The following is a 13,089-nucleotide window of genomic DNA, read 5'->3' on the forward strand; positions in this document are numbered from 1 at the left end:
CTATGTTTTGTTAGAAGAAGGAATAAAAAGGAAGAGATTGGATATACAGGAGAAAAAATATTATGGAGCACATTCTGGGAGGAGGCAAGAGGTGATATGCCCAAGGACACAGATGGAAGGAAGAAAAGTGGGAATATAACTTCCCCACCACAGGACAGGAGGGAAGAAGAAAGGAAAAAGAAAGGAGGAATTTTGAAGCAGGGTCAGAAGAGATTTGGTGATTCTGTAAGTGAAGCTATCCCAGGAAGTTTAATAGCAAGACTGTAGCAAGAACTAGTGAGACAGAATTGAGTGAGTGTCTTATTAATTTTACCTGTCTGGTCTCGATTTTCTTAGTACGGATAATATCTACTCCCCCCCATTTTGGTGTTTTTAAGGAAATAATATATGTGAAAGAATCAAACACACTATCACACAGTAAGCACTTAAGAAACGCCAGTTTTCACCTCTTTCAGAAAGGAGGTTTTATACTGCAATATCTTTCATATTTTCTTTTTTTTTTTTTTGTAAATCATATCAAGTGATACCAATCCAACACTCTAGCTAGAGAAGAAATTTCTGTTGGGTACTCTTAGTCAAACTGATGTCTGAGATGCAACCCTCCAAAATACTGTCATCAGTATTTCCCATAATGCCTTTCAAGGGCCTTGCTGGTGGCCCCTATGAGAATAGCAAGAAAGTTGGCAGGGACTTGTCTGAGGCCCTCTTTTCTGCAAAGTGGAGGAGACGTTGAAAGTTTACACACTTTCACAAAGTTGTTCACTTCCTGATAAAAACTTGGACTGTCTACTCAATGCATCTCAGAGCACCATCAACTATAGAGATGAAGTTGGTCAAAGGGCAGACACTTCTCTACACCCAGCACTGGAAACAAACGTCTAAACTTGTCCACTTCTGTACAGTTGCCAATAATAAGAGAAATGGCTGGAGCTATCCTATATAATAAAAGAGTAATATGCAAATCAACCGAACAGTGGAACGACCAGTCACTATGACACACACTGATCACCACGGGGAAGATGCAGGACCTGCCCCCTGGTGGTCAGTGCACTCCCACAGGGGGAGCACCGCTTAGCTAGAAGCCCAGAAGCCAGGCTCACGGCTGGCAAGTGCAGCGGTGGTGTTGGGAGCCTCTCCTGCCTCCATGGCAGCACTAAGGATGTCTGACTGCCTGCTTAGGCCCACACCCCCCAGGGAGTGGGCCTAAGCTGTCAGGTGGACATCCCCGACTCCCAGACTGCAAGAGAGCACAGGCTGGGCTGAGGGACCACACCCCGCCCCCACGACCACCCAGTGCATTAATTCTCGTGCACCGGGCCTCTAGTAGAAATATAACTGATAAAGATTATATCCTATGATCACACTCTGATCAACTACAGAGGGAGATACTGAGAAAGTCTGCAATTAATAATATCAGCCCAGAATTTTTAAAGAACTATTATTTTGACATCAGGTGGCAAGGGATGTTAATTCATATGGAGCATGGTAGAGGACTGGTGGATAAAGAAATACCAAATGATAAAGTGGCATTGGTATATCTCCCTCAGCCACTCTTAGTTTAAGGTTTGACCTAATCCACAGTGAGGGCTTTCTGCAGTTAATAGTATCACACTTTAGTTGAATCCACATATTAACTACACTTTGGTGCATGTGTTTAAATATTTAATATACTGTTCATTCTATATTGTATGTTCAGTCACTCTTAATTGTTTAAAATTAAGTAGAAGTTTTAGAGAAAAAAAACAAATAATTAAAGGGCTCGTTTGAGAATTGTTAAGAAGTGGTTACATTAACTAATATTTGCACATAAGTTCCTGGTACCTGGTAGGTGGGACAAACTGTGACAGACAGCAGCAACAAAAGACTTATTTCTCTCAGAGGACACACACTGCATTTACACCCAGTCTTCCAGATCAGAATTTTATAGAGAATCTGAAAGGGACTCTCTTCAGGTAGCTTACTTGTTCAGTGTGGGTTTCTCATCATTGACTGGGGTGACCTCTACTGAAATGGTCTTAAGTATCTTATGTTTTCCATCTGACAACTGGATTGTAAAGTCATCGGCAAGGTTCTCTGAATCATCGTGCACATACATCAACCTCATTCCTGGAAAAAGGGAAAAAGGGAGAAAGTAAATCTTTCTTGTGATTGGACAATTCTGAAACATAGCACAGATAATTGTTTTAATTTCCAAGCCATCATTAATCAGTGCAACAGGGTGAACTTAAACTGTTTCATACAGTAAGAATATCCTCTTAGTTCATGTAAAAATTCCTATTTAAATACTTTAGTATTTGATAAAGGTCTATTTAAAACCAGTGAGAAAATGATATATTATTTGATAAGCTACCTAAGAACAAAGGTGTCGAAGTGCTCAATGAAATAGAAAATTAGTTCATTACTTGGGGAAAATTATACTTAGATCCCCACCTCAAGTAAAAAAAATAAAATAATTCATATGGAAATGCAAAGAAACCCAGAAAGCCAAAACAGTCTTGAGAAAGAACAATTTTGGAGGACTCACAATTTTTTATTTCTGCACTTAAAAACGTAAGTTATGGAGAAACCAAGATGGCGGCATAGGTAAACACCTAACCTGCAGCCTCGCACAACAATTTCAAATACAACTCAAAGTCAAAAACGGACATCATCCAGAACCACAGGAAAGCTGGCTGACTGAAACGCCCACAACTAGAAGGAAAGAGAAAACCACAGGAAAATCAGAGCAGCCGTAAAAGCCTGAGGTACGGAGACACGGGCCGAGACACGGGCGCGCGTGCAGGGAGGACAGAGCCGGAGAGGACAGGGTGGCTGAGTGCCTGGCCGGCGTTCTCTAGAGGGAAGGAGATAAAAGCTCCAGACTGCGCTGAACCCCAGCTCCGACTGCACTGAACCCCAGTTCCGGGCAAGACCCTGGGAAGCCAGGCTCATACTGGGGGAATCTGGGCTGTAAGGCGGAAACTCAGGGGAGTGGCGAAAGGCAGAGCTCCGGAGGCGCGCATGTGAATGCGCACAGAGGACGGACTGTTGACTGTGCCGCTGAATTGCCCCAGTGGGAAGGAGACAAAAGCTCTGGACTGTGCTGAACCCCAGCTCAGACTGCACTGAACCCCAGTTCCGGGTGAGACCCTGAGGACCCAGGCTCATACTGGGGGAATCTGGGCTGAAAGGTGGAAACGCAGGGGAGCTGCGAAAGGCAGAGCTCCGGAGGCGCGCACGGGAATCGCGCAGAGGACGGACTGTTGACCGTGCCTCTGAATTGCCCTAGTGGGAAGGAGACAAAAGCTCCGGACTGCGCTGAGCCCCAGTTCCGACTGCACTAAAACCCAGTTCTGGGCAAGAATCTGGGAATCCAGATTCATTTGGGGGAGAGACTAGACTGTTTGGCAGCGGGCGAAACTCCAGGGCGCCTTTCTCTCAGAGGTGCTTGCAGGGAGTACAGAGGGACACTGAGGGACACTGAGACCCAGGAACCTCATAGGGCGGGGCTGACAGGAAGCCAAGGCTGTAGGCTCCACCCTGAAACTCCGCTTCATCCAAGCTGAGCACAGAGGCTTTTACAATTTTGCAAGTCTAGTTGAATAAGGCTGTCTCCCGGCGTAGACACAGCTGATCCTCACGGCCAATTGGACTGGAGGTCAAATCCTCCCAGTGTACCAACAGCAATCAAGGCTTAACAACACCAAGACTTTGCACTCAGCCCACAAAGGGGGGTACCAAGAGCGGCCACCTAGGGAGATTGGGGAAGCTGAGCTACTGGCCCCTATAGGTCACTCACCACACAAAGCCACTCCATCAACACAGGGAGGCAGCCAAAATGTGGAGACACTGAAGCAGGTCATGAATAGAAGAGATGGAGGAAAGTACACTAATGGACGACACAGTGTTCAGAACCACATTTATAAGGTTACTCAAGAATCTTCTAAAAACCGCTGATAAACTTGAAGAGACCTTCAAGGACCTTAATAAGAATACCAAAAAAATGGAAAAGGACCGGTCAGAAATTATGCATACACTGTCTGAAATAAAGAATATACAGAAACTCAACTGTAGATCACCGTACCCCAAGAGTCAAACCAAAGATCTGGAACATGAGGAAGCAAAAAACACCCAACCAGAGAGGAGGAAAGTAAGAAGAATCCAAAAGTGTGAGGATAGCGTAAGGAGCCTCTGGGATGGCTTTAAACGTACCAACATCGGAATTTTTGGGGTGCCAGAAGAAGAGAGAGAGCAAGATACTGAAAACCTATTTGAAGAAATAATGAACGAAAACTTCCCCCACCTGATGAAAGAAATAGACTTACAAGTCCAGGAAGCGCACAGAACCCCAAACAAAAGGAATCCAAAGAGGACCACACCAAGACACATCATAATTAAAATGCCAAGGGCAAAAGACAAAGAGAGAATCTTACAAGCAGCAAGAGAAAAACAGTTAGTTACCTACAAGGGAGTACCCATATGACTGTCAGCTGATTTCTCAACAGAAACTATGCAGGCCAGACGGGAGTGGCAAGAAATATTCAAAGTGATGAACAGCAAGAACCTACAACCAAGATTACGCTACCCAGCAAAGCTATCATTCAGAATTGAAGGTCAGACGAAGAGCTTCACAGACAAGAAAAGCTAAAGGAGTTCATCACCACCAAACCAGGATTACATGAAATGCTGAAGGGTATTCTTTAAGAAGAGGAAGAAGAAAAAAAAGGTAAAGGTAAAAAGTATGAACAACAAAAAGACATCAAATACATACCTACCAACAAGTGAATCTAAAAATCAAGTGAATAAAAAAATCTGAAGAACAGAATGGACTGGTGAATATAATAGAATCAGGGGCATAGAAAGGGAGGCGACAGACAATTCTCAGGGGGAAGGGGGTCTGAGGGGTGCAGGAAGAGATTGGGCAAAAATCTTACACGTATGGATGAAGACAGTGGCGGGGAGGAGGGTAAGGGTATGGGGTGGGGTGGGGAATCAGGTGGAGGGGAGCTATGGAGGGGGGGGAGAGGAACACCTGTAATAATCATCTGAACAATAAAGATTTATAAAAATTTGAAAAAAAACAAAAACGTAAGTTATAAGGCAAATGAAATATGAAAAATCTTATTCATAATATGTGACAAAATAAAACATTAATATTGAATTATCTCTTATACATCAATCTGAATCTACAAAAAAGTGGGCAAATGACATTATCAGGTAATTCACAAAAGGTGAAACATATGGTTAAGAAAAATAAAAATAGGTTCAATTTTACTTATCTAAGAATATTTCAAGTCAAGATAACAATGAGAAATTATTATTGACTAATAAATATGCAAAGATTTTTTAAAATAATATTCATTATTGACTAGGAAATAGGCATGCTTATGTATATGGTGGTAATGGCCATTTTCCCATACAAATATTATAAATGCTCACCTTTTGTTACCAAATAATCTTATTATTAAAATGTATGAAAAAGAAATACTGAAATGTACACCAAGATTTATGTTATATAAATATATGTAAAATATGCTTATTTATATGTAACTTGTAATATCAAGAAATTAAGGTCTTTGCATATCCTATCTAATAATAGAGTAACATGTAAATTACCATCACTCCGCTACGCCCACGATTGGGGGGCGGGACTTGGGGTGGCCTATCCAGCCATTGAGAGGCACGGATCCGCTGCCACTGAGGGGGGCTACCCTGCTGTTGAGAGGCGCAGGGGGCGGGACTCCCGCCCCCTGTGCCTCTCAACGGCCAGATCCACGGCCGCTGAGGGGGCCTGCGGCGGACACCCATCTGCGCCTCTCAACGGCAGGGTAGCCAGGTGTCCACAGCAGCACCCCTCAGCGACCGTTGAGAGGCACAGGGGGCAGGAGTCCTGCCCCCTGCGCCTCTCAACAGCAGGGTAGCCCCCCTCAGCGGCCATGGACCATCAAAAGCGGGGAAGCTGGGTGCCTGTCTGCTCCGGCACCAGGCCTTTCAGAAGCCTCCGCCGAGCCGGAGGCTTCTGAAAGGCCTGGTGCACCACCGGACAGGCACCCAGCTCCACTGCGAAAAGCAAAAGCGTGTAGGGGACCCTACACGTGCATGATTCAATCATGCACTGGGCCTCTAGTTTTAAAATAAAGGACAGTTTGTATAAAATCACAGTGCAGTATGTCCAGAGAATGAAAAACTGTAGTTAACACAAACCATGTTTTCAATTAATATTTTAATAGTAAAAAGGATGCTTAAAATAATCATAAACAGATTGCATAATCTGCTAGCAGGTTTGTTTTTTTTTAAATAAATTTTATTGATTTTTTACAGAGAGTAAGGGAGAGGGATAGAGAGTTAGAAACATCAATGAGAGAGAAACATCAATTCAGCTGCCTCCTGCACTCTCCCTACTGGGGATGTGCCCGCAACCAAGGTACATGCCCTTGACCGGAATCGAACCTGGGACCCTTCAGTCTGCAGCCCGACACTCTATCCACTGAGCCAAACTGGTTAGGGCTGCTAGCAGTTTTTTAAAGTATGTTTTTAATTGATTTTTTTTTTTAGAGAGGAGGGTGGGAGAAGGAAGACAGAGAGGGAGAGAAACATCAATGAAAGAGAGAACCATCAACTGACTGCCTCCTTCACGTCCCCTATCAGGGATCAAGCCCACTGGGCATGTGTCCTGACCCGGAATCGAACGGGTGACCTCTGGGTGCATAGGTTGACAACCAACTGAGTCACCCTGGCTGGGGCTATGCGAGCAGTTTTATAAGTTCTATATGCTTAGGGTCAGGAAATGTGTGTGAGACTGCACTAAAGTTAAAAAAAAAAAGTAGTCATAAATGAACCAAAAATAAAAAAGAGATGAAAATCTAATCCCTGAGAATAGCACCAAAATATTAATTTATATGAACAACTTTTATTTTTTATTTAAAATGATTATATAGTGCAAACTTTAAACAGTACATATATAATTATTTAACCTAACAGTAATCAATGAGTGTTATTTTTTAAAAACTTTTTTAAGAGTAAAATTTGAATTATTATTCCTTTTTCCTGTATTGTAAATTTAGAAAAAAATATTGTAACGATATATTGTGTTATTTGTTACACATGCTTTTATTTGGTAACATCATTTAAGCTCTAGAATTTATCTTTGCAATTGATAAAAACTGAGAAATATATGAATTGGCTTTTCAAATTCAAACATGAGATGACATTGTGCAACTATTGCAAAATTAGCCTTTGGGCAGAGAGCCTACACTCTAGTTGGGGATAGGAAAAAGGAAAAGACAGTAGGAAATGTTGTTCAAGTGCTAACATGAGCATAGAAAAGGAATAGTTCGGAGGGCCTGGGTGGATCCAAGGAGTAGGCCAGTAGGAAGCTGGTTCTGAAGGCAGTGTTGGCAGCCAGGCGAAGGAGGGGGAGGACCCTCAGGCTGGGGGACAGAATAGTGAAGACAGGAAAGAGAGAGTAGGCAGTGATTCTAGAATCACATACTTTTCTCAGAGATTTAAAGTATTTTTATATAGAGAAAATGGGTTCAGATCGATGTTTTTAAATGTGTAATTAAAAATATAATTCAGGCTACTATTCCAATGCGTCATTTCTTTAAAGAGGAAATTGTCTCCTCAGAGAATAATAAATTATTATATATATGGTTCAAATGTGGAGATTTTGGCAGATAAATCTGTTCAAGTTTAGTGCCATGATCTCAAGTTTTAAAAAGGAATTTTTATTATGACGTTAAAAGCTTGCACTGAAATACCCAAAATCACATATATCATTTTTACTGATGCTCTAAAAGTGAAAGAAAACATATTATTTCCTTTTCAATTACCCACTCTCTTTAGCTGGATCAGCCCAGAGGAAACCCTTGGAAGATAAATGAATAAGGTAGGTAAATGCCATTCTTTTACTTCCTACTCCTCTGATTAATTTTTGTCTTTTCTGGGTTCAATGATTAAGTCAGTAACAAGCAAATCCAAGTGGAATGTGATATACCATTCTTGAGAAGCTCCATGGAAAAGTTGTAAACAAGTTCATGCATCTGGCCGGGGTTGGCTGGCTGCTTATGCTGAGGAAAGTCTGTGTTGGACACCCCGTGGATGAGGAGGCCGTGGCGAGGCCTATGAGTGATGCTGAACAGCAAGGGGTCCGCGGGCACATCCCGGTCACCTGCATTGATGACGGAAGAATCCAGCTCTTTCATCTGACCTTCACACACCTAAACGGCAAGTCAGAAAAGTCAGCTATGTGCACATTAAAACTGGCCTTTCTTTAATTTTAAGATATCTTGTTGCAAACTGTCCATGAGATTTGTGTGTCATGAATCCTAAATATCTCTAGTTTAACATAACCTAAGAAGATGACAATAAATCTATTAATCTCACTTTTTTTTTTTTTGCTGAAGATTTCAAAGCAGTTTATTCATTTCTATGATGGACAAAAGATTCTCTGTGTGTGTCTCTGTGTGTGTACACATAAAATTTCATAATTCAAAAGTCAGGGGGGAAAAAGCAACCAAAAGATGCTTGCTTTCTGAAAGTTACAGAGAAGTTCACTTGTAAATCTGAGTGTAGACAGACCTTCAGATCCTAAGCTGTCATTTTAACCTGCTGGACCTCGTTCCTTTTACAATTTTTAGGTGTCTGTTTTAGACATGGCACAAATAGCTGCTAGACACACTGGGGGTATCTTCTTTGGTGTTTTTAAGTTTTTATCATTACAGTAAAACCTTCTGTATTTCTATTAAAACCAACAACAATTGAGAAGGGTCCTTCTGGATGCATCGTGGTGTCAATTTTAATCCAGACCCTTCATTTCCAACCCTCACACCTCTACTTTTCCTGAATTGCCTTCCTCCACTCTCATACCCCACATCACGCTTCCTACTCCTTTATGCACAAACTGAATGTTTTTTATTTCATGTAGGAGATAGTCATTTAGAACTTGACTAGCTGTACTTAGCTGTCTTGATCTTCTCTTACAGTAAAAATATAGTAAACAAAGAAATATTTTTCTATTTTGAAATGCAGCAAGATCTAATTAAAAAGGGTATATCAATTTAACATGGCTTATCAGAAATCTGCCATGTCACTGTGCTATATTTTGTGGGGACTATAAATATCCTAAAGAATCAATGTTAGAAGGAACTGTGAAGGCCTGTCCATCAATAATTATAATGCAAGGAAGAAAATGTCTAGTGCTATTAAATATGGATAGACAATTGCAAAAGGGAAGAGGAGACTAGGAGTGTCATTATGGCTGAGTGGGCATTTTAGCCTTAGGATGTACATGGTTTAGATTTGTGAAAATGCCCTTTTTTTCAGCCTCTCTTATTGACTTCAAAGACAGTCTTCCTGCAACCACTTTTTACCGAATTTGCATAAAGAAGAATGACTTGCCATACCTGATACTTGAGCTAAAATCATGCATTTAAAAAAATCTGGCCCTACTTATTAAGGTTGAAGATGGCATCAAATTTAATGCACACTGATATAATTATGAAATCATCTTTGATCTAACTTGTTCTTTCCTCCAAGAAATGTAATAAAGCAATCTAAACATATGTTCTAATGATCCTTCCTCAGAGAGCTTGGGAGTCCCAGACTCACTATGTGGCAAAATGGTAAATCAGTTCACAAGATGACTGGGACATTTTATTGAAAAAATAAGGAATTCTTTTATTTTGTGTGCCCATTTAATTGTTTATTGAGATTATAAATAAAAGGTTTAGATCAATATACACAAAATACAGATACTCACTAGTAGATTTGAAATGGATTATAATAACTTAAACTAAAATCTCACTTTTTTTCACGTTGCACACAACTTGACGGAAGCCCAGCTATCTACAAAATAAACTTTTTGACAAGAAAGCAAAATAAATGACTTTTTAAAAAATCACCTGGCACTTAAAGCCAGCTCTGCTAATAACACATAGGGCTCCACATCTGTTAGTCTTCAATGGTTTCTCTAAGGAGTGCTCGCTCTGGGAAAAGGCATGGTTACCTTCAGAGAAGAGCACAGAACAGTGTCCAGTGGCCCAATTGTTTCAGAAACCCCAACCCTAAACCCTACATACAGACAACAGAGGTAGGTGCAGAGGAAATGATTTGTAGGTTTTTTCTGTCTCATAATTACATGTGAGCTTCAGAGAAATCCATGTTCCAACGGGAGGAGAAAGGCAGGAGCTGGCGCTTAAAGCTCCCTGCGGAGTGGCTCTCACACACCATTAAGATTCAGTCGAGCCCTGGCCAGTTGGCTCACCTGGTTTGAGTGTCATCCTGTACACCAATAGGATTTGAGTCCCAGTCAGGGCATGTACCTAGGTTGTGGGTTTAGGTGTGTACTGGAGGCAGCCCATGGATGTTTCTCCCTCACATAGATCAAAGTCTGGGCTCATCCATTTAATCAGAATTGGCTACATATTTGCTTAAACCATCATATGTAAAAAATTAAAGTGTTTAAAAAAATTCTATGCTGATATAAAAAATTTTTCAACATACATAATTAGTTATTTTTTTAAAGTAGAGAGTAGTAGGTATAATAAGGTCCTTGATTTGTAAGTAAAAACATGTAGAAAAATCGCATATAAACATACTGGCATGTGCGTAGACATTTTTTGGTGGTATTACTAAAATTTCAACTGATGGGGAGTGACTATGGGTAAGAGCTCTTGAAAAGGAAGAATTTCATATTTCACTGTGTATGTTTATCAACATTCTAACTTGTTTAATAGCATACATTTTTTATTATTATTTAAAAGATAATAGGTATTATCTGATGGTGATATTATGGGTCATTTTAACCATATATGTGTATGTATATATATATATATATATATATATATATATATATATGAATTTGTAAATACAACCAACAAGTGTTATTATATAAAAAGTTTTAAAACTACAGAAATAGAGCCCTGGCTGGTTTGACTCAGTAGATAGAGCATCAGCCTGCAGACTAAAGGGTCCCAGGTTCGATTCCGGTCAAGGGCATGTACCTCGTTGCAAGTTCGGGCCCTGGTCGGGGTGCGTGCAGGGGGCAACCCATCGATTTGTCTATCTCACTTTGATGTTTTTCTCTCTCTGTCTCTCTCCCTAAAAATCAATGGAAAAATATTAACAACAAGCCAGAAAGAAAAAAATCTGCATAACAAGAATGGTTCAAATTTTATTTTTTAAAATATTTTTAAAATATATTTTATTGATTTTTTACAGAGAGGAAGGGAGAGGGATAGAAAGTTAGAAACATCGATGAGAGAGAAACATCGATCAGCTGCCTCCTGCACACTCCCTACTGAGTATGTGCCCGCAACCAAGGTACATGCCCTTGACCGGAATCGAACCTGGGACCCTTGAGTCCACAGGCTGACGCTCTATCCACTGAGCCAAACAGGTTAGGGCCAAATTTTATTTTTTATTTCATATATCTAACTATATGAAATAAGATGCCTGTAGTCTGTGAGTCAAGAGTCCTTGCAATGAACGTTGTTCAAGAGGGTGTGGTGTGGACAGACTACTGGGTGCAAATTCCCTATGTACCCCTTACTTCCAAGCTCTGTAATATCGGACCACTTAGTTAACCTCTTTATGCCTCATTTTTTTCAGTTACTAAATTTCAATAATAATACTATCACCCTAAAAGCCTATTGTGAGGATTAAATATGAATACATGCAAGGAGTTTGGAATAGCACCTACAACCTAGAAAGTATTTATCCTATATACATGCAATTGTAATTGCATCTGTGCATTGGCTACATGTTAGCAATTATTATCATTAGCATCATGATTATTAGAATATTTTAAGTGATTGCATTAGATGACATTTGTTACTTCCCTCCCCACTCCTCATCAACTTGATGTGTTAAGTTCACCTGAACCTGTGTAAACAGACAAGGTGAAAATAAAATCAGAAAATGATAAAAGAGAAATAGAAAATTCTGGTCTTACAGTAATATTCTGCACCACAAAGTCGGGAGCTTCATCATTGGTGGGGTGGATGATAACAGAAAATGGTATTTCCAGGGAACGGCGCTTCCCATCTGTGACATACACCGTGAACTGGTCAGCCGTTGGTTCCACCCTCAGGTGCCTGGACTGCACATAGTTAACATGCAAAGCCTTCATGTCTTTCCACTGAAACGAAGCTGGAGCAGACCGAGAGTAAGCTGGTCAATAAGAAAAGCCTTTTTCCCAAGCCACTAGTCCTTAATCCTTTAACCAATAGACTATTTCTCAGCAAATCAAACAAGACATCATGGCAGTTGACCTAAGAATCAGCTCTCAGGGTCTGCTACAAAGACTATCAGCTGTCAACATAAAAACAGATATCCATAAATCCTACAGAAGGGGTAAAATTTGCATGGAAAAAGAAGAGCCATAACTGATAACGGCTAGTCAGGATAGGTAGGGACTTCATGACCATTCTTCATATACTTAGGTCAGTGAAATCTTCTCTTGATTAAAACCACTTCTGTATGAGCAGTTCTTGTCATGCTTCATTTTAAAAGAGGCCATTTCTCTGCCTTTACCAGAAACTAAGGAAGTCCCTGTACCATCACTCTCAGATGAAAAAGACACGGAGTCAAATGTTTTCTAAGCCATGTGCTGAGTTAAAAGTGTGGGCTTGGAGACAATCTACCCTTTATAGACTTACCTTTCCTTTCCTGGGGCCTCAATTTCTCATTTATACATCCACTAGAGGCCCGATGCACGAAGATTCATGCAAGAATGGGCCTTCCCTCCCCTGGCTGCTGGCATCGCCTTCGCTCTGGCCAGAGCCGCCTTTCTGCTCCGGCCTGGAGCCACCTTTCTGCCTTCCCATGCTGCCCAGAGGCCCGGAGTGGCTGGGGTGGTGCGGAACGCCTGCATCGTCACCATGGCAATTATGCAAGCATCCTGCCCCGAAGCCACTCAACGCCTGTGTATGCAAATTACCCTGCCATCTTTGTTGGGTTAATTTGCATACTCACTCCTGATTGGCTGTTGGGTGTTGCGAAGGTATGGTCAATTAGCATGTTACTCTTTTATTAGGTAGATTTCCTCCTGATAGAGGGTTTAATCAAATGCAATTTTTAAAAATATCAAATAAAAGAAAGTATTGGGAA

The 13,089-nt window shown here is 40.9% G+C and overlaps 1 protein-coding gene across 1 annotated transcript in view; it reads right to left on the reverse strand.

Moving 5' to 3' along the window:
• Positions 1 to 616: 616 nt before the first annotated feature.
• Positions 617 to 13,089, reverse strand: part of LOC307110497 (FRAS1-related extracellular matrix protein 1-like) — a gene marked incomplete at its 3' end in the record, with an annotated part of 80,614 nt that continues 68,141 nt past the window's right edge. The window contains exons 19-22 of the mRNA XM_079789615.1: positions 11,933 to 12,129; positions 7,976 to 8,198; positions 1,962 to 2,106; positions 617 to 710 (exon numbers count right to left, since the gene is read on the reverse strand). Of these exons, the coding sequence (XP_079645741.1) occupies positions 617 to 710; positions 1,962 to 2,106; positions 7,976 to 8,198; positions 11,933 to 12,129 (659 nt within the window). The remainder of the gene's footprint in view (positions 711 to 1,961; positions 2,107 to 7,975; positions 8,199 to 11,932; positions 12,130 to 13,089) is intronic.

This window comes from Cnephaeus nilssonii (assembly GCF_951640355.1).
Source record: "Cnephaeus nilssonii genome assembly, chromosome: 14".
NCBI lineage: Eukaryota > Metazoa > Chordata > Mammalia > Chiroptera > Vespertilionidae > Cnephaeus > Cnephaeus nilssonii.